The following is a 21,788-nucleotide window of genomic DNA, read 5'->3' as shown; positions in this document are numbered from 1 at the left end:
CATTGTTACTAGTGAAAATGTAATTGTTGATATCAAAAATTCTAATTGTTACTAGTGGAAATGTAATTGTTGATATCAAGAATTAACATTGTTACTAGTAAAAATTGAATTGTTGATATCAAGAATACATATCCTGCGAATGAATAAAAGTCAATTCGGCTTGCCATATACTCAAAAACATTTGCCAGCAATTTTTTTTTTTATCGTCGACGTTGTCGATAATGTCGAGTAATTGTTTCAGCCCTAGTGTAACGTTATATATATACTCAAGTCAATACTTTACAGAGAGTCGTGTGCTTTCACATCTCCCAACCGCTCAAAATCATCTATTAACGGTGCAGTAAACCGATTACACAATACAAGACTGCAAAACAAAAGCACCCCAAAACAGGAACTCTAAGAGAAATTAAAGACTTTGACTTAACACAAGAAAAACTTTAGATTTTCTTACCTGATTGGTACCTCTTGCTCTCCTTCGCGCCGTCATCAAATGTATTGGAAATCGTCACTTCCGGTTTTTTTTTAATTACGAAATTAAACACTTTACGTTAGTTTAACGATTGATAATTAAGTAAAATTGAAAATGAAACAGTTTAAGTTGATTAAGCACAATACAATTGTGTTTTGGCGGAAAACTAAATATATTTGTGTCTTTTTAACAAAACATATCTGTGTAACACGAACAGTGCCACAAATCCATTTTTTTGAGTGCACACACATTTCTTGTCAAAGGGCTAGTTGCATATCTCCGCCATCTTGGATTTCCGGTCTTGCAAGTGTGTGCGTAGATATTTCCGGTTGTGCAAAACGTCAGTGCAGAGAACCGGAGAAGTCCAAATATTACCTTCTATATGTTTACAGGATTTATAATATCACTTCAAATGCAAATAAGATATACACTGCTATTATTACTATACTATAAATGTTAACTGAGCCAGTGGATTTGAAACTGTGTATGTTTGGGTCCGGTGAATGAATTAAATACACTAATGTTCACTACTGTTCACGAGATGAAAGTTGAACTCATGGTGTGTATACACAGCTATATAATGTATTTTTATCAGAATCAGAATGAGCTTTATTGCCAGGTATATTTACACATACGAGGAATTTGTTTTCGTGACAGAAGCTCCGCAGTACAACAGAATGACAGCGACAGAACATAAAACACATAATAAAAGAATAAAAAATACAAATATGTAGACAGTGAATGACAATATACAAATGACAATTGTAGGCAGGTATATTACAAAGTGAAGTTATGTATGTACATATATATTGTGTGCAAAATTTAAGTGTATACTAAGTATGTGTGTTAGATAAATAAAGTGTGTGTGTATATAAATATAAAGTGTAGTGTGTTCGCCGTTATTATCAGCTGTTCATGAGATGGATTGCCTGAGGGAAGAAACTGGTCCTGTGTCTGGTCGTTCTAGTGCTCAGTGCTCTGTAGCGTCGACCAGATGGCAACAGTTCAAAGAGGGAGTGTGCTGGATGTAAGGGGTCCAGAGTGATTTTGACAGCCCTTTTTCTCACTCTGGATAAGTACAGTTCTTGAATAGAAGGGAGGGTTGAACCGATGATTCGCTCAGCAGTCCGGACTACCCTCTGTAGTCTTCTGAGGTCAGATTTAGAAGCTGAGCTGAACCAGACAGTTACTGAAGTGCAGAGGATGGGTTCAATGATGGTGGAGTAGAACTGTTTCAGCAGCTCCTGTGGCAGGTTAAACTTCCTCAGCTGGCGGAGAAAGTACAACCTCTGCTGGGCCTTTTTTACGATGGAGTCAATGTGAATGTCCCACTTCAGGTCCTGAGAGATGGTGGTGCCCAGGAACCTGAATGACTCCACTGCAGTCACAGTGCTGTTCATGATGGTGAGTGGGGGGAGAGCAGGGGGGTTTCTCCTGAAGTCCACGATCATCTCCACTGTTTTGAGCGTGTTCAGCTCCAGGTTGTTGAGAGTGCACCAGACAGCCAGCTGCTCAACCTCCTGTCTGTAAGCAGACTCGTCACCGTCCTGAATGAGGCCGATGAGTGTGGTGTCATCTGCAAACTTCAGGAGCTTGACAGAGGGGTCCTTAGACGTGCAATCATTAGTGTACAGGGAGAAGAGCAGTGGGGAGAGAACGCACCCCTGGGGAGCTCCGGTGCTGATTGTACGGGTGCTGGATGTGTATTTTCCCAGCCTCACTAGCTGCTGCCTGTCTGTCAGGAAGCTGTTGATCCACTGACAGATGGAGGTGGGCACGGAGAGCTGATTTAGTTTGGGCAGGAGGAGGTTTGGGATGATCGTGTTGAAGGCCGAGCTGAAGTCCACAAACAGGATCCTCACATAAGTCCCCGGTCTGTCTAGGTGTTGCAGAACATAATGCAGTCCAATGTTTACTGCATCGTCCACAGACCTGTTTGCTCTGTAGGCAAACTGAAGAGGATCCAGCAAGGGCCCAGTGATGTCCTTCAGGTGGACCAGCACCAGTTTTTCAAATGACTTCATGACTACAGACGTTAGAGCCACAGGCCTGTAGTCATTTAGTCCTGTAATTTTGGGTTTCTTAGGGATGGGGATGATGGTGGAACGTTTGAGGCATGAAGGGACTTCGCACAGCTCCAGCGATCTGTTGAAGATCTGTGTGAAGATGGGGGCCAGCTGGTGAGCACAGGATTTCAGACAGGCTGGTGTAACACAATCTGGGCCTGGTGCTTTTTTCCTTTTCTGCTTCCGGAAGACCTGGCGCACCGCATCCTCGCTGATCTGAATTGCAGGTGTGGGGGAGAGGGGGGATGCAGGAGGTGAGAATGGTGAGAGTGCTTGATTGGAGAGGTGTTCAGGATGGGTTGCAGGAGCTGTTAATGGTGTGAACGGTAGTTTGGAGAGGCATTCAGGGCTGGTTGCAGGAGTTGTGAAGGGTGTGAATGGTTTTGTGGGGAGGCGTTCAGGGCAGGTGATGGGTGTTCTTTCAAACCTGCAGTAAAACTCGTTCAGATCGTCTGCCAGTCGTTGATTCTCTACAGTGCTAGGGGGTGGTGTCTTGTAATTGGTGATCTTCTTTAGACTTTTCCACACTGATGCGGAGTCGTTGGAAGTGAACTGAGTCCTTATTTTTTCAGAATAATTCCTCTTTGCCACTTTGATCTCTTTTTCCTGTGTGTATTTAGCCTGTTTATACAAGACATTGTCCCCCTTCACGTAAGCAACTTCTTTGGCCTGACGGAGCTGTCTGAGTTTTGCAGTGAACCACGGTTTGTCATTATTGTAAATTAGTTGAGTCTTTGTAGGAATACACATATCCTCACAGAGACTGATATATTATGTTACAGTCTCTGTGAGTTCATCCAGATCGGTGGCAGCAGCTTCAAAAACACTACAATCAGTGAGGTCAAAACAAGATTGTAAATCCTGCTCTGCTTCATTAGTCCATCTTTTTACAGTCCGTACTACAGGTTTAGCTGATTTTAGTTTCTGCCTGTAGGACGGTATAAGATGAACCAGAAGGTGATCAGAACGTCCCAAAGCTGCTCGTGGAACAGAGTGATATGCATCCTTTATTGTGGTGTAACAGTGATCCAATATATTACTGTCTCTTGTGGGACATGTAACATGCTGTCTGTATTTTGGCAGTTCACGGGACAGATTGGCTTTATTAAAGTCCCCGAGAATGATTAAAACAGAGTCAGGGTGTTGTTGTTCTGTGTCTGTGATCTGATCAGCGAGTTTCTGTAAAGCTGAGCTCACATGCGCTTGAGGAGGGATGTAAACACTGACCAGAATGAACGAGTGAAACTCCCACGGCGGATAGAACGGCTTGCAGTTAATGAAGAGTGTTTCGAGATTTGAGCAACACGTCTTCTTTAACACAGTTACATCTGTACACCACCGTTCATTGATGTAAAAGCATGTCCCGCCGCCGCGCGATTTCCCAGTGGATTCTGATTCACGATCCGCTCTAAACAGCTGAAAGCCCGGCAGATGGAGCGCGCTGTCCGGTACGGCGTCATTCAGCCAGGTTTCCGTGAAACACAGAGCAGCAGAGTGTGTGAAATCCTTATTAGTCCGAGAAAGCAGAAGGAGTTCGTCCGTTTTGTTGGGTAGAGAGCGGAGATTTGCCAGATGGATGCTAGGCAACGGCGTTCGAAATCCGCGCTTCCTGAGTCTGACGAGCGCTCCCGCTCGCTTCCCCCATCTGCGCGTCCTGAAGCGTTTGATCAGCGCCGCCGCTCCTCCGATAACAACGTTCACTAAAACATCTGAATAATTGAAATCCGGAAAAACATCTTGTGGTGCGTTCTGCCGAATGTTCAGCAGTTCTTCCCTGGTGAAACTGATGGCAGGAATATAACTAAAGACAGGACAAACTAACAAAAACACAAAAACATATGCAGAGCTCGTCACGGAGGCAGCCATCCTGTATCGGCGCCAGCGAGATAAATTTATCTTACCAAATATGTAAATGTACAAATTACTTATTTCTTGAAAATGTTTGTATTATTATTATTATTATTTATATTTAAAAGTCAGAAAATGTAAAGTATTGCATATTTGAGTGGTTTGTGTTTGAAAGAAGAAATCCCTGTGGACCTGACCTGACGCTGATCCGCATAATCAACAGAAGAATAAAGCGATCTTCGCGTTGTATCTTGATGAATTTCCACACAGAGATACACAAAAATGTAGGGAGGATGTTTCTTCGTGTCTTTGATATACCACTATCCTCTGTTAAATTTGAAAATTGTTAATTATATACATCTAGCCAAGTTTCGTATGTAAGTATGCACACACTCGCGTCGCTGAAGCTCACCGGCGCCATCTTGTGCACCTAGCCCATACCCACCCACTGCCACTTATACCAATGATGGAAATAAGCACAGTTAGAATAGACAAATAGGATGAAGTATGGTAAAACATAAACAGTTAAATGTACCCAGCATGTATGTAAATGTTACCTGAGAAAGAGAGAGAGCCAGAGCAACAGTTTACAATCTTCTTTCAGTCCTTTCTTGACCATGTGACTAAAAACCATTCAAACTGACCGATCAGCAGACTACAGCTTCACCCTCCTTACAAGAAGTGTGTCAGTTAGCAGACCCCGATGCTGGCCTACAGGCCTTGATGTATAATATATAACTGTTCATCCTGCAGTAAAACCTGACAAGACATGTCCTCCATCCCTGCTGATGTTAAAGAGTCCAGCATCAGGAGAACTCTGAACAATCTTGGACTGCGTGGAGAAAGCCAGCAGTTAGCTGAAGATCATGTGGACGGGCCAGAGGACTACTGGAGAGATTTGGGTTCCTCCAGGTCTCTGTACAGGACTGTGCCCTCCAAATCGCCCCAAACCGGTGCATTTTGTTTGTGCTCGATTGTGCTGATTTGTGCCACAGAAAGAACCATCATAAATTATTCCATTCTCTAGTTTAGACATCACAAAATCTTTGGAGGAGAGGTTATGACCTCCGTGAAGTTGACCCCCCACCCAATGCAAAACGTCACCAAAATAGTCTCAATCATTTGTGCTGTAAATTTTTTTGTTTGTGCCACTCTAGTTTTTTAGATATTAAAACAATATTTATAGGTCATTCTGAGGTCACCCCCCCACCCCAAATAGACTCGTTTGTTTGTGCTTCGTTTGTGCCGGTAATATTTTCGTTTGCGCTGCTTCGGTTTTTAAAATATTAGACATTGAATGATAGCTGATGACATCACTCGGCCCCCAACATACTCCAAACTCCCCCAAATACAGGTTAAATCGTTTGTGCTTCGTTTGTGCCGTTAAAAGTTTTGTTTGCCGTGCACACAGCTTCAATGGAGGGACTGAGAGCTCTCGGATTAAATCTAAAATATCTAAAACTGTGTTCTGAAGATGAACGGAGGTCTCACAGGTTTGAAACAACATGAGGGTGAGTTAATGACATAATTATGATTATTGGGTGAACTAACCCTTTAACATTTGTTTCTCTGGATAATGTTTTATGTAGCACCATTACTTCAAATGAGTTATACTTGAAGCCTGCCCTCTGAGAAATCCTGAAAACGTTGTTATAAATTGAAGCAACACCTCCTCCTTTGCCTTTTAGACGCGGCTCAAGTTATAACAGTAATCTTGGGGGGTGGAAACATTTAAAATAATGTAATCATCAGGTTTTAGCCAGGTTTCTGTCAAGCAGAGCACATCTATATTATGATCAGTTATCATATCATTCACAAAAAGTGTTTTCGTAGAAAGGGATATGATATTCAATAAGCCAAGCTTTATCATTTGTTTATCCATATTGCATCTGTTTTTTATTTGTTGAACCTCAATTAAATTTTTACTCTTAAACTGGTTTGGACATTTTTTTGTATTTCCCAGTTCAGGAACAGACACAGTCTCTATAGTGTGATATCTAGGTGAAAGAGTCTCTATGTGCTGAGAATTAACTGACCTCTGTGACGGGAGGCAGCTAGCAGACGGTCGGTTTAGCCAGTCTGTCTGCTTCCTGACCTGGGCCCCAGTTAGTCAAGTATAAACACTAAGACTATTTGCCATATTTCTAGACAGAAGAGCAGCACCACCCCAGGAGGGATGAAGACCATCTCTTTTAAACAGGTCAGGTCTGCCCCAAAAGCTCGTCCAATTGTCTATGAAACCTTTGTTATTCTGTTTTAAATTTGTCTATTTATTTGTACATTATTCTTTTTTATTTACTGTTTTATTGATTTATTAAACTATTATTAAAAACACAAATTAAATTATTATCTTTAAATATGTCTATTAATTTATCCATTTAAAAAGTAATTTATGTCTTTATGTTTGAATTATTAAATCATTAATGTATTCTTGATTTTATTGTTAGGTGTCACTGTCGGTCCTCCATAGCCTCTAGTGTTCGTAATATAAACTGTTAGGGTTATTCCATGTAAACACTACATTTAGCAGCTTAGTCACAGTGAAAATCACACTTTAACGATGCATAGTGCATAAAACCATGTTAAATCTAAATGTTTATGGCCACATGAAGCTGTTAGAAAGCATATGAGGATTTCCTAGAAGCAAGGATAAAATAACATTATGTGTAATTTATCCACCCTAACAAAGCTGAGATTTGGTACTTTATTCACTAAAATAAGTTTAATCTTACCATATCCAAAAACTCACTCACTCTGTTATTTAATAGATTAAATGCACTAGAATTTTATTGAATAGTACACAGAGACACATTTTTAATTCAAATATTCATATTAATCGAGGATTTATTGACCTTTAATGCACCTTATTTCGAAATGTACAGAAATACATGCTTTCACATGTCCTTTAGTTAGGATTATTTCATTTATTCATGTCTCATTTCAGTTTTAGTTTGCTCTAGTTTTGTATGTATTCCAGATAATAAGAAAAGGTTTGTGTAGTGTGGATTTAAATTAATGTACAGAGTAAATCCTTTTCACTGAACATGTTAAAGTAAGTTTGATAAAGTTGTGTGAAGCGTGGAGCTGGGGACGCTGAAGGCGAGCGACCCTAGTTTAGCTTTAGTTCTGGAGCTTTTATTTAGGCTTCAAAATTCTCCAAAGTCATATTTCTTTGTGAATATTATCTTGATGGACAAAACGTGTCAGTTTAATGAACTATGGCTGAACACAGAGCTTTTTTGCGATAACCTAAAAGCCTTTGTAAAAGTGTGACGCTAACCGCCGATCCGCCTACGGCGTGACGTCACAGCTCCTTCATACTCCGCGTCGGTAGGGGGCGGAAGTGCAGCAAGAGCTGGTTCAGCAGCCGCCGTCACAGGAGAAGAAGCAGTTCCGCTCACATGTCACGTTGAGAGTTTACAGTGAACTCATGTTGTAGCTTAGCGCCGAATCTGTAGCACTAACAGGGAAAGTAGTGTTATTTATTTTACCTGTGATTATAATCATAGACTGTATAAAACAGGTCATCATGGATTCGTCTGGATCTTCCGCTAGAAAACAGAGAAAGACTGTGAAAAGGCCGCCGAGCGAGGATGCGAGCGTCGCGGAGCAGCGTCTGAAGCAGAAGAAGCACGCGGCGCTGTGCGCGACGCTCGGCGGGGAGGACGCGTCCGTCAGACTGCTGGAGGAACTGGTGTTCGGCGCGGAGGAGCAGCTGAGCGAGCGTCTGGAGCAGATACCGGTGCGGACACTCACTCACTCACACACACACACACACACGTGAACCTGAGCTGATCTCTCCTCATGTGAAAACACTCTACACGAGACGAGCTGCTCACTCTTCACAGGGGGGTTCGACTCTTACCTCGATTAACTCCGAATGTGCTGTTTATTACCAGTTAGTAAGGTGTTAAGTTTAGGTATTAGGGATGTGAAATATTCTCCTGCAGAAGAAGGCATTAATATGTGCCTTGTGAGGAACTTACTATTAAACAGCCAATCTGTGCTAGTAAAACACGCACTAATAATGACTAGTTAAAGGTGCTGTAAGTTATTTTTTGACTCTTTCTAAAGCATAACAATACTATATGTGTGCAGATATTTAGGAAACCTTTCAGGTTAGCACACTTGTTCATCTGGAAGCAGTGCTACAGTCAGTTACTCTCTCTGAGGTGTGTGTCCGGGCCGGATGTCTGTCTTTGTTTGGTTCACCCGTCTGTTTCATCACCCTGAGATAACTGAGTATTTCATGTCATTCATGGTCAAGTGATCTCGTTCCTGATGGTGTCTTCAGTCTGTAACCTGAGGAGAGACCTGAACAAACCCTCTCCAGTATTCTGCCTTCATTCAATCTCTCAGCAGTCACCTTCAGCAGTACTTTTACACCTTCTGATCAATCACAGAACACTGACCATCACTTTAAAGGGACAGTTCACCCAGAAACCCAAATTATGTCATTAATAACTCACCCTGATGTCGTTCCAAACATGTAAGACCTCCTTTTATCTTCAGAACACAGTTTAAGATATTTTAGATTTAGTCCGGGAGCTCTCAGTCCCTCCATTGAAGCTGTGTGTACGGTCTACTGTCCATGTCCAGAAAGAGAAGAAAAACATCATAAAAGTAGTCCATGTGACATCAGAGGGGCAGTTAGAATATTCTGAAGCATCGAAAATACATTTTGTTCCAAAAATAGCAAAAACTACGACTTTATTCAGCATTGTCTTCTCTTCTGTGTCTGTTGTGAGAGAGAGAGTTCACGACGCTGTGGACGTGTTTTCCGGTGCGCACAATAACACAGATACAGCAGTCGAACTCTTAAACTGTGTTCTGAAGATGAACAGAGCTCATATCTCTCTATCTATCTCATGAACACTGGACAGTAACTGTGGAGCACTAGTCTTACACTCATACACTTATCTAACACACACACACTTACTCTACACTTCAAATCTTTTATAATACACCTCTACATACAACTGTCAATCTGAATATTGTTATTTCTTGTTCTATTTTTTATTACCTGTGTTTTTGTTCGCTGTTGCACTGCCGAGCTGTGTGAAAACACACCTGCACATAACACTCCCTCTGATTCTGATATATGAATGAGATCCAGGCAGAAATGTGTCTGTAGGACTGATGAGATGAGTGTGTGAGAGAAAACTAAAGCTGTGTGTGTGTGTCAGCAGGACAGCCGTGTGTTCCTGGAGGATGAGGACGGCTCTGAGGACAGCGGCTCCGAGGGTCCGGCGCGGCCCATCATCAGGAGCGCTGTGTGGGAGGATGAGGATGATCAGCTGGAGGAAGAGTGAGCCACACCCCTGTATCCTCATCACAGATCACATGATCTCGCTGACTTCCTGTACGTTCTGTTTCATTTTACTAATGGATTTCATTGTGTCTAGGGTTGACATGACACACCGGTTTCGCAGAGACTTTAAAAAGAGTGAGGCAGAGAGTAAGATGAGCAAGCAGAGGCTACAGCAGCGCTTAAAGGAGCAGTAAGTGAGCGCTACGTGAAGCAGTGTGTTTGAGAGAGGACAACACTGGGGTGACACTCTTCTGATGTGTGTGACAGGTTTCAGAAGGCCATGGGCGGCACACCCAGCTGGGCAGAGGAGACCACGGACAGACCGAGGAGAGGTGAGCACTTCATGAGTTCAGTGTGAGAGCTGTCCTGACTCCAGCAGACTGATCATCATCAGTGTGTGTCTGTCTCCAGACGCTGAGGACGAGGACGAGGATGAAGAGCTGCTGCGCAGGACTGGGGACTTCATCAGCTCGTCTCACAGTCTGCCCAAGGGAGTCATTAAGGTAGAGGAAGAGCTGCTGTCATCAGTGTTACTGGTCTGTTCTGTTCTGGTGTTGAGCTGTGTGTGTGTGTGTGTGTGTGTGTGTGGCAGATAAAGAAGTGCCTGAATGCCAACAGTGAGTGTCCTGGAGCTGATCAGCTGAGCTCCGTGCAGTTTCACCCGTCTGCTCAGATCCTGATGACCGCAGGCCTGGATCACTCCATATCACTCTTTCAGGTGAACTGTGTGTGTATATAAGCGAAACACTACTCATTGCAGGAACATACAGACTAATATAACTCAGTTTGACTGATTAATTTGACTCTGATCAATGCGATCAGCTTGTTAGCTCGCTCCAGTGCATTCACTAATAACTGACTGACAGTTAGCTGCTAATCATTCATCATGGACTCCTGCAGAGCAGCACGCAGTAAAATACAACGTTTTTATTTCTTGAATGATGAATACCGATCGAATGTTGGTCTGTTTGTGCACTTATATGAACACATGTGGATGTAGAGTCAGGTTTACACATGTTATCTGTGGTGCTGGTCAGTCTCGTCCTCTCGTACACCTCAGTATTACTGTAACACAGCAGATGAGTGTTACATGAGCCCTGGCTTCATCACACACGTGCTGTACAGTGTTATTACAGTGTGATGAAGTGTGTGTGCACATGTGTGCTTCATCAGCGGATCTTAAAGACCCGTATCAACACTGGCCACTTATGATTTAAACATTTCAATCTAATTACTTTTTTCTGATAAAAGCAGAGATGGTCAGTTGAGCAGCACAATTCTGTCTGAATATAGTTCTGAAGTTTAGTTCCCACTTTAAGTGATCCTTAGTTCCCAGGTCATCTACAAGATAGATTAAAATGCTAAGAGAGATGAGACATAAACTCAAGACAGTAAGATTGAAATATTAAAGTGTTTAAAGAATAACTTGGCGACTAATTTAGTTTCTTGTGAATATTTAATGTGTATGAATTGCTAAAACCCTGTGAGTCAGTGACAGATGGAGGAGATGACACACCGCCAGTGAATGTCAAAACTGATCAGACTTCACTCATTCTCCTCCACAGGTGGACGGCAAGAACAACCCAAAGATCCAGACCATCCATCTGGAGAATTATCCAGTGAACAAGGCTTCGTTCAGTGCTGATGGGGAGCATATAGTGGCCACCGGATTGAGGAACAAGCTCTTCTACATCTATGACATGATGGAAGGAAAAGTGATCCCAGTGTCTAGTGTCAGAGGTCAGACCTGATGTTGTTTCTGCTGAATGAAGTGCTCTACAGTGTGTGACTGCGCGTGATGAAGAACACGTGTGTGTTTGTGTGTGACTGACGTGATGAAGGACACGTGTTTGCATGTGGCTGACATGATGAAGGACACGTGTTTGTGTGTGACTGACGTGATGAAGGACGCGTGTTTGCGTGTGGCTGACGTGATGAAGGACACGTGTTTGCGTGTGACTGACGTGATGAAGGACGCGTGTTTGTGTGTGACTGACGTGATGAAGGACACGTGTTTGTGTGTGACTGACGTGATGAAGGACACGTGTTTGTGTGTGACTGACGTGATGAAGGACGCGTGTTTGCGTGTGGCTGACGTGATGAAGGACACGTGTTTGCGTGTGACTGACGTGATGAAGGACACGTGTTTGTGTGTGACTGACGTGATGAAGGACACGTGTTTGTGTGTGACTGACGTGATGAAGGACACGTGTTTGTGTGTGACTGACGCGTGTTTGCGTGTGACTGACGTGATGAGGGACACGTGTTTGTGTGTGACTGACGTGATGAAGGACACGTGTTTGTGCGTGACTGACGTGATGAAGGACACTTGTTTGTGTGTGACTGACGTGATGAAGGACGCGTGTTTGTGTGTGACTGACGCGTGTTTGCGTGACTGACGTGATGAAGGACACGTGTTTGCGTGTGACTGACGTGATGAAGGACGCGTGTTTGTGTGTGACTGACGTGATGAAGGACACGTGTTTGTGCGTGACTGACGTGATGAAGGACACTTGTTTGTGTGTGACTGACGTGATGAAGGACGCGTGTTTGTGTGTGACTGACGCGTGTTTGCGTGTGACTGACGTGATGAGGGACACGTGTTTGTGTGTCTGACGTAGGGCTGCACGTTTTCAAGTTTTTCATTAACCGTTAACCGAGGCCCTTAGCGGTTAATACTCGGTTAACCATAGTGTGCGCCAGGGTTATTATTTTTAGTTTAAGTTGACCATCGCCATCTCCGTAGTGAACGCGCCTATAGAGAGAAATGCACATCATGGATTACATAATCAGAGAGTAGACTATTTCTTTTCGTTTCAAATTGTTAAAAGACATTTCAAGCTTTCTTAAGATAAATTTAATGTACGTGAGGCCTACGCTGAGTTTCGTTAAATTAGGATGAGATGCGCTCCAGTTTACGAGCAATGCAAGTGGCCGCGAGGGCGCCTGCATGATTAGGCTATATTTGCTTCTTATTTATTAAATCCAGGCAATTGGTTGATAAAAAAAAAATATTACAATTAAAATACAATTTATACAAAACGAAATTCACTTCAAAAAAGTCTTTCTACAAATCAAAACTTAATTAAGTGGTCAAAATCATGTCTGACCCGCTCCATGTCTCTAGATATTGCGCATCCTATCTTACTCGTGCGATTCACTTTTCATAACCAACATAAATTAAAAAATAACATTATAATATTTTAACAAATATTAAACTAAATAAGCTTATTTAATGGCTACAACATGTATAGTAGACCTAGAATCTCGATTTGTACAAATTGCTGCACATTCATTTTATTCTGAATTTTGCACACATAAGTTGAAAGGCATTTGTTTGTGCATGCATGTAAAACATATCTGCAACTTTTATCAAGTTCACTTATAATTATGCGTGCATTTATGAATTATTATCTTAATGAATAATGAAACAAGGACGAAGCATATCAACTGCTTTGTTTGTTTAGAATGGAATAGATCGCAAATAGATCCGAATGAAGAAACGAAACATAGTAGAAAATGTTTTTTCCGTCTAGTTGAAAGTTAGGCTAATAAACATGTTGCATTCGGCGGCCTGATTATGTCATTTTTTTAAGTTACATACCCTGCCTCCAGTTTTCTTCAACTTGACTAATTAAGAGGCGGTCACTTTGACCGGCACCATTTTTTTCTAACTGAAACTCTGGTGTGCGCGCCGCAACCCCGAGATACAGACACACACAAAAAAGGGGTAGTTCATTTTTAACACCTTTAATAACTGGTTGGACCACATTTGAAACGCATTTATAGAAATAAAACGCATGCAGTGGTAAGGACAGAGCAGTTAAAATAGGTCACTGACTTTTGCGTTCGCGGCCTGTGAACAAGGCAGTCATATTATAGCACACTTTTTTTTAGAAACTTTGTGCAAAGAAACAGTCAAATAAATGCGTACAACAACAACATTTATCTACACCCATTTTTAACAGTAACAAGGTGAGTTTTTTCCTATAGCTTACACTGCAACAAAGGGCAAATTAAATACAAATTGATTGAAATAATTAACACAAGAGCATAGACCCACATTTTTCTTTTTTAAATAAAAATCCCAAAAAATAAAATGACCAAATATGCTTGTCTGCATTTTACAGGGAATAAATTACCCAAATTAGGCACCAAATTAAATCAGGCTGCTCTACAGAAATCATTGTATTCGAATTGCTTAGTTTTTATTAAGAAATATTAACATGTCAACGTGATCGGGAGTGAGACTGGTGCGCAGTCTATTTACTGTAAGGCCAGCTGCCGAAAACACCCTCTCTGAAGGTACAGATGTGCCAGGTATGCACAAATACTGTTTAGCAAGGTTGGCCAATCTGGGAAATCGACTGGCGTTTAGCTTCCACCAGTGCACGGGGCTCATTTCTAGGCCAATGGGACTGTCGCTAAGAAAGTTTTTGACTTCGGTTTCACAACTGGTGAGGGCTGATGAAAAGTAGTTTTCGCCAAGTATGAGCGCCATCGCCGTGGCTGCGCTGTCTTTGGCACTTTGTGCTGGGGCCGCGGCCGCCTCCTCTTGCCCGTGTTCTACACTTTGCGTAACGGCTTCTGTTACATTTGGTACATTGTACGGAACATTAGCTGCAAGGCTACAGAGTTTTGCATTTGCCAGCGCTCTTTTTTTCTGGAGATAAGAACCCGAGATGCTTATGGCGCGGGTCCAACATGCACGCAGTCATTGCTGGGGATGACAACATCTCTGGCTCCTCAACCTGCGCACACGTATTTAGAATTTACTACATGCAAACTTTAACTTAGTGAAATTATCAATAATCGTCTGGTACCTACCTTCATTCTTTCAGACAGGGAGTTTCGGACTTTAGTTTTAAACTCCACCAGAACCCTGTTCGCGTCGCCTTCGCTTTGTAGGTGTGCATTTATTAGTCCAAAGGTGATGGGATAGGTGTTTGAAATGGACACTTCCCTTTCTGCAGACATAACTGTAGTTGCACACTTGAGCGCTTTTAGAGTTGGCACAACATCTTCAATAAGCTGCCAGTGCGCGTCCTTTAATTCCAAAATCCGTGCATCTTGAACTTTCGTTACAGTGCGATCTGACAGCACCGCAGTAACTGCCCACCGCTGTTCTAATAGGCGCTCAAACATGTCACAGACGCTGTTCCACCTGGTTTTACAGGACTGTATTAGTTTGTGGTGTGGCAGTTTCAGTTGTTGCTGTTTTCTTTCAAGCGCTTTCATTGCCACTGAGCTGTGGTTGAAATGGCTCACAAGCTTTGCAGCAGCGGAGATGACGCGGTTCAAAAAAAGAGAAAATCCATCATTTATAGCTAGCTGAAGCGTATGCGCAAAGCATGACACAGAATGCCAATCAACGCCTCTGTTAGCAGCCACAATGTTTTTTGCATTGTCGTGCACACAGGCAATCACTCGTCCCGTAAGAGCCCACTTTTCCACGGACTCCCTTAACTTCTCTGCTAGGTTATCAGCTGTATGGCGAACGGGCAGGGCTTCAGTTAAAAGGACGGATGATTTTAAAACCCAATCTTCGTCAATGTAATGGCTCGTAATAGTTATGTAACTTTCCGTGTTTAGAGCAGTCCAGCAATCCGTAGTGATGGCAACTACATCAGGTGACTGTAGATCTTCTTTGAGTGAATCTCTTTTTGCCTCATAACGTTTTTCAATGCGGCGTGTGATTGCCGAACGCGAGGGAATGCTGTAGTGGGGTTGAACAATATTCATCAGTTCTTTAAAGCCTTCGCCCTCCACCATTCTAATTGGCATCATGTCCTTTTCAATCATTCTGCAAATCCCCTGTGTTATGGATTCGGCTTTAGCACCACTGCACGTGTTTTTCGCTAGCATCGTGGGGATGGTAGGCTGGACGAAGGCACTCGCAGGCTCCGCGGCCGCCTCTCTAATGATGCCCGGGTGTTGGCTGTTGAGATGGTACAACATCGAGGTTGTACTTGAAGTATATTTAAGCACTGCATTACAGTACTTGCATTTTGCCCCTTCACTCACAATTTTAAAGTGCTCCCAAGCTGTACTTTTCTTTGCCCGCTTCATTTTCGAAAACTGATCATAACTTCTTCTTGTGGACAATACAAATGTCTGGGAGCGCTCTGGCGGTCTCTAGTGGTGCAAAAATGTATTACAACTAAATTCAACGCACGCCATTGACGCCAATTAACCGAGCAAAATGTTTCACTCGGTTATGCAATTTTTAACGGTTAATCGGTTAATCGGTTAACCATGGACACCCCTAGTCTGACATGATGAAGGACGCGTGTTTGTGTGTGACTGACGTGATGAAGGACACGTGTTTGTGCGTGACTGACGTGATGAAGGACACTTGTTTGTGCGTGACTGACGTGATGAAGGACGCGTGTTTGTGTGTGACTGACGCGTGTTTGCGTGTGACTGACGTGATGAGGGACACGTGTTTGTGTGTGACTGACGTGATGAGGGACACGTGTTTGTGTGTGACTGACGTGTTGAGGGACACGTGTTTGTGTGTGACTGACGTGATGAAGGACGCGTGTTTGCGTGTGTCTGACGTGATGAGGAACGCGTGTTTGTGTGTGTCTGACGTGATGAAGGACGCGTGTTTGTGCGTGACTGACGTGATGAAGGACACGTGTTTGTGCGTGACTGACGTGATGAAGGACACGTGTTTGTGTGTGACTGACGTGATGAAGGACGCGTGTTTGCGTGTGTCTGACGTGATGAGGAACGCGTGTTTGTGTGTGTCTGACGTGATGAAGGACGCGTGTTTGTGTGTGACTGACGTGATGAAGGACACGTGTTTGTGCGTGACTGACGTGATGAAGGACACTTGTTTGTGCGTGACTGACGTGATGAAGGACGCATGTTTGTGCGTGACTGACGTGAAGGACGCGTGTTTGCGTGTGTCTGACGTGATGAGGAACGCGTGTTTGTGTGTGTCTGATGTGATGAAGGACGCGTGTTTGTGCGTGACTGACGTGGTGAAGGACACTTGTTTGTGTGTGACTGACGTGATGAGGGACACTTGTTTGTGTGTGACTGACGTGATGAGGGACACGTGTTTGTGTGTGGCTGACGTGATCAAGGACGCGTGTTTGTGTGTGACTGACGTGATGAAGGACGCGTGTTTGCGCGTGACTGACGTGATGAAGGACACGTGTTTGCATGTGGCTGACGTGATGAAGGAGGGACACGTGATTGTGTGTGACTGAGGTGATGAAGGACACGTGTTTGCGCGTGACTGACGTGATGAAGGACACGTGTTTGCATGTGGCTGACGTGATGAAGGACACGTGTTTGCGTGTGACTGACGTGATGAAGGAGGGACACGTGATTGTGTGTGACTGAGGTGATGAAGGACACGTGTTTGCGCGTGACTGACGTGATGAAGGACACGTGTTTGCATGTGGCTGACGTGATGAAGGACACGTGTTTGCGTGTGGCTGACGTGATGAAGGACACGTGTTTGCGTGTGGCTGACATGATGAAGGAGGGACACGTGATTGTGTGTGACTGACGTGATGAAGGACGTGTGTTTGTGCGTGACTGACGTGATGAAGGACGCGTGTTTGTGCGTGACTGACGTGAAGGACACTTGTTTGTGTGTGACTGACGTGATGAAGGACACGTGTTTGTGTGTGACTGACGTGATGAAGGACACGTGTTTGCGTGTGTCTGACGTGATGAGGAACGCGTGTTTGTGTGTGTCTGATGTGATGAAGGACGCGTGTTTGTGCGTGACTGACGTGGTGAAGGACACTTGTTTGTGTGTGACTGACGTGATGAGGGACACGTGTTTGTGTGTGACTGACGTGATGAAGGACACGTGTTTGCGTGTGGCTGACGTGATGAAGGACGCGTGTTTGTGCGTGACTGACGTGATGAAGGACGCGTGTTTGTGCGTGACTGACGTGGTGAAGGACACTTGTTTGTGTGTGACTGACGTGATGAGGGACACGTGTTTGTGTGTGACTGACGTGATGAAGGAGGGACACGTGATTGTGTGTGACTGACGTGATGAAGGACGCGTGTTTGCGCGTGACTGACGTGATGAAGGACACGTGTTTGCGTGTGGCTGATGTGATGAAGGACGCATGTTTGTGTGTGACTGACGTGATGAAGGACGCGTTTGTGTGTGACTGACGTGATGAGGGACACGTGTTTGCGTGTGACTGACGTGATGAAGGAGGGACACGTGATTGTGTGTGACTGACGTGATGAAGGACGCGTGTTTGCGCGTGACTGACGTGATGAAGGATGCGTGTTTGCGCGTGACTGACGTGATGAAGGACACGTGTTTGCATGTGGCTGACGTGATGAAGGGCACGTGTTTGCGTGTTAGTGACGTGATGAGGGACACGTGTTTGCGTGTGACTGACGTGATGAAAGAGGGACACGTGATTGTGTGTGACTGATGTGATGAAGGACGCGTGTTTGCGCGTGACTGACGTGATGAAGGACACGTGTTTGCGTGTGGCTGACGTGATGAAGGGCACTTGTTTGCGTGTGACTGACGTGATGAGGGACGCGTGTTTGCGCGTGACTGACGTGATGAAGGAGGGACACGTGTTTGTGTGTGACTGACGTGATGGACGCGTGTTTGTGTGTGACTGACGTGATGAGGGACGCGTGTTTGTGTGTGACTGACGTGATGAAGGAGGGACACGTGTTTGCGTGTGACTGACGTGATGAAGGAGGGACACGTGTTTGTGTGTGACTGACGTGATGGACGCGTGTTTGCGCGTGACTGACGTGATGAAGGAGGGACACGTGTTTGTGTGTGACTGACGTGATGGATGCGTGTTTGTGTGTGACTGACGTGATGAAGGAGGGACACGTGTTTGCGTGTGACTGACGTGATGAAGGAGGGACACGTGTTTGCGTGTGACTGACGTGATGAAGGAGGGACACGTGTTTGCGTGTGACTGACGTGATGAAGGAGGGACACGTGTTTGCGTGTGACTGACGTGATGATGAAGGGCACGTGTTTGCGTGTTAGTGACGTGATGAGGGACACGTGTTTGCGTGTGACTGACGTGATGAAAGAGGGACACGTGATTGTGTGTGACTGATGTGATGAAGGACGCGTGTTTGCGCGTGACTGACGTGATGAAGGACACGTGTTTGCGTGTGGCTGACGTGATGAAGGGCACTTGTTTGCGTGTGACTGACGTGATGAGGGACGCGTGTTTGCGCGTGACTGACGTGATGAAGGAGGGACACGTGTTTGTGTGTGACTGACGTGATGGACGCGTGTTTGTGTGTGACTGACGTGATGAGGGACGCGTGTTTGTGTGTGACTGACGTGATGAAGGAGGGACACGTGTTTGCGTGTGACTGACGTGATGAAGGAGGGACACGTGTTTGTGTGTGACTGACGTGATGGACGCGTGTTTGCGCGTGACTGACGTGATGAAGGAGGGACACGTGTTTGTGTGTGACTGACGTGATGGATGCGTGTTTGTGTGTGACTGACGTGATGAAGGAGGGACACGTGTTTGCGTGTGACTGACGTGATGAAGGAGGGACACGTGTTTGCGTGTGACTGACGTGATGAAGGAGGGACACGTGTTTGCGTGTGACTGACGTGATGAAGGAGGGACACGTGTTTGCGTGTGACTGACGTGATGAAGGAGGGACACGTGTTTGTGTGTGACTGACGTGATGAGGGACGCGTGTTTGCGTGACTGATGTGATGAAGGATGCGTGTTTGCGTGACTGACGTGATGAGGGACACGTGTTTGTGCGTGACTGACGTGATGAAGGACACGTGTTTGTGTGTGACTGACGTGATGAGGGACACGTGTTTGTGTGTGACTGACGTGATGAGGAACACGTGTTTGTGCGTGACTGACGTGATGAGGGACACGTGTTTGTGCGTGACTGACGTGATGAGGGACACGTGTTTGTGTGTGACTGACGTGATGAGGGACACGTGTTTGTGCGTGACTGACGTGATGAGGGACACGTGTTTGTGCGTGACTGACGTGATTAGGGACACGTGTTTGTGCGTGACTGACGTGATGAGGGACACGTGTTTTTGCGTGACTGACGTGATGAAGGACACGTGTTTGTGTGTGAATGCTTCTCTAGGTCTGAATGAGCAGAGGGTGTCAGACTTCCAGGTTTCTCCAGATGGGAAGTATCTTCTCCTCTCTGGTTCTTCAGGATATCTCCATCTGATGACCACAAAGGTGCAGTACATCGATCACATTACATCTGCTCGTGATGTCATCCAGAATGTGTGCCGTGTTCAATGTTAGATCGTACCAAACTCCCAATCAGCCTCAGGATTGTTGAAATGCTGTCATCATGAAGATGTGCTGAAAGTAATCCTGAATGTCTTAATCGAAGTCAAATGAAGAAATGCAAGCTTTATTGCACTGCTGAGGTGCTGCCTTTATACTTACAGTCATCATTTAGAAGTAATAGAAGTTTTTAGTCCAATCAGTTTTTTTGGCCCTCTCAGTTAAACACTTTTATTTTATTTGAGATTGTATTAGATTAGCATCAGCTGCTGGAATGTCTCATTTCAGTACAGTGTCTTGAAGAATACTGATGCATGACGTCATGGGGAGTAGTTGTGCTCTCTGTCTCTTAACGTCCTGCTGAAATGTGTCCTGTAGACCAGGGAAGTGGTCCGGAGCATGAAGATGAACGGCAGTGTGTGCGCTGCAGCCTTCACCCCCGACAGCAGCAAGATCTTCGCCAACTCCCGTAAGTCAGACAGACTTTGTCCAATAAAAGTCTGGAGTGCATCTGTTAAAGGATTCTGTGAGGAAGGCTGTGAGAGTGTCCTGCAGCAGTGTGCTGTGCGCTACATGAGACTGTGTGTGTAATCCCCAGAGGTCCACCCATAGTGGATCTTACTGATACTGATAGATAGATTGGACCACACTGGATACCGAACAAAAACTAAAATAGTGCTTTATAAAAAAAAAAAAAAATAGTAGTAATAATAATAATGGTAATGATAATAGTAATAATAGTAAATATTGTAATGACCACACTCTATTAGGGCCCTATGAAATCTGTTTATTTTTTTTCCAAAATTCTATTTTTTTTCTGTTTTCATTTTTCTGTATTCAGTTTTATTTCATTATAGCTCTCCACTCCTTTTTAATGGTTAAAGTTTATTAATCAAAGAGCAAGTCTAATTAATTAAAACCATGAAATGTATACATGTTTGCATAAATTTAATAAAAGTTGTACTAAAATTACGTTTAGGGCCTTATGAAACGTTATGCTTACTCACCATATTTTTTTATTGTTACCAAATTCTGTGTTCCAGCATGTCTAATTATTTGAATGCATTAAACAATTTAATTTAGAATAAATTTATTTCTTAAGCCTTATGATTTTTTCCCCCATGAAAAATTCTGTTTTGTGTATTAAAATTCTCTGGTTATCAAACCAAGGCATGACACATTAATATCATTTATTTTTTAATTACTGAAAATTAAGATAACTTTCTATTTTAAATAAAAAAATGGAAAAACTATTGTGTGGTTTTTCTTAAAAGAAATTGTAGTAGGCTGTGTACATTATACTAAAAAATCAAACCAGACTCTTATTTTGGCGGGTTGCCTCCAATGCCTTTACAGTTCTGTGTAATATGAGGCTAGATGTACTCAAATCAAACGGTCAGACGCTGATGGATGTTCTGGAGATGTTCCTGTGTTTTCGTCCTCATTTAGAGACGACAGAAGCAGAAATCACCGCGAGCGTCACGCGCTTCAGTATAAATGAAACTGCACGTGTGCTCCATTCATTTACAGAGACACAGAACATGCAGGAATCATGTTTAAAGGTCCCGTTCTTCGTGATCCCATGTTTTAAACTTTATTTAGTGTGTAATGTTGTTGTTGGAGTATAAATAATATCTGTAAAATTCTAAAGCTCAAAGTTCAATGCCAAGCGAGATATTTGATTTAACAGAATTCGCATACATCGAACGACCAGTTTGGACTACATCCCTTTAGTTCCTGCAGCAATTACGTCATTAAAACAGTTTTTTGACTAAGCTCCGCCCACATGAATACACAAAAAGGGGGCGTGGTCTTGTTGCGCTCCGACGGAGAAGAAG

General features: G+C 43.8%; 2 protein-coding genes across 4 annotated transcripts in view; both read left to right on the top strand.

The window, feature by feature from the left end:
• Positions 1-7,733: 7,733 nt before the first annotated feature.
• Positions 7,734-21,788, top strand: part of utp18 (UTP18 small subunit processome component) — a 21,419-nt gene continuing 7,364 nt past the window's right edge. The window contains exons 1-9 of one of the 2 annotated variants that reach the window (XM_052532434.1): positions 7,734-8,125; positions 9,573-9,691; positions 9,789-9,884; positions 9,962-10,026; positions 10,106-10,197; positions 10,287-10,412; positions 11,260-11,434; positions 19,796-19,896; positions 20,329-20,419. In XM_052532434.1, coding sequence (XP_052388394.1) covers positions 7,913-8,125; positions 9,573-9,691; positions 9,789-9,884; positions 9,962-10,026; positions 10,106-10,197; positions 10,287-10,412; positions 11,260-11,434; positions 19,796-19,896; positions 20,329-20,419 — 1,078 coding nt within the window. In that variant the 5' untranslated portion in view covers positions 7,734-7,912. Of the gene's footprint in view, positions 8,126-9,569; positions 9,692-9,788; positions 9,885-9,961; positions 10,027-10,105; positions 10,198-10,286; positions 10,413-11,259; positions 11,435-19,795; positions 19,897-20,328; positions 20,420-21,788 lie in introns of both variants that reach the window. The other variant, XM_052532433.1, reaches the window with a different exon arrangement.
• On the top strand, positions 11,445-19,789 carry LOC127934893 (uncharacterized). 2 transcript variants are annotated; one of them, XM_052532441.1, is made up of 2 exons: positions 11,445-11,823; positions 17,052-19,789. In XM_052532441.1, exons 1-2 carry the CDS (start codon positions 11,530-11,532, stop codon positions 17,217-17,219), a joined length of 462 nt encoding a protein of 153 aa, XP_052388401.1. In that variant the 5' UTR covers positions 11,445-11,529; the 3' UTR covers positions 17,220-19,789. The 2 variants fall into 2 exon arrangements, with proteins under 2 accessions (XP_052388401.1, XP_052388400.1); XM_052532440.1 differs by lacking the exon at positions 11,445-11,823 and adding an exon at positions 13,940-16,948.

The sequence above is a fragment of the Carassius gibelio genome, chromosome A19 (genome assembly GCF_023724105.1).
Source record: "Carassius gibelio isolate Cgi1373 ecotype wild population from Czech Republic chromosome A19, carGib1.2-hapl.c, whole genome shotgun sequence".
Taxonomy (NCBI): Eukaryota; Metazoa; Chordata; class Actinopteri; order Cypriniformes; family Cyprinidae; genus Carassius; species Carassius gibelio.
This window is presented reverse-complemented; position numbering and strand designations above follow the sequence as displayed.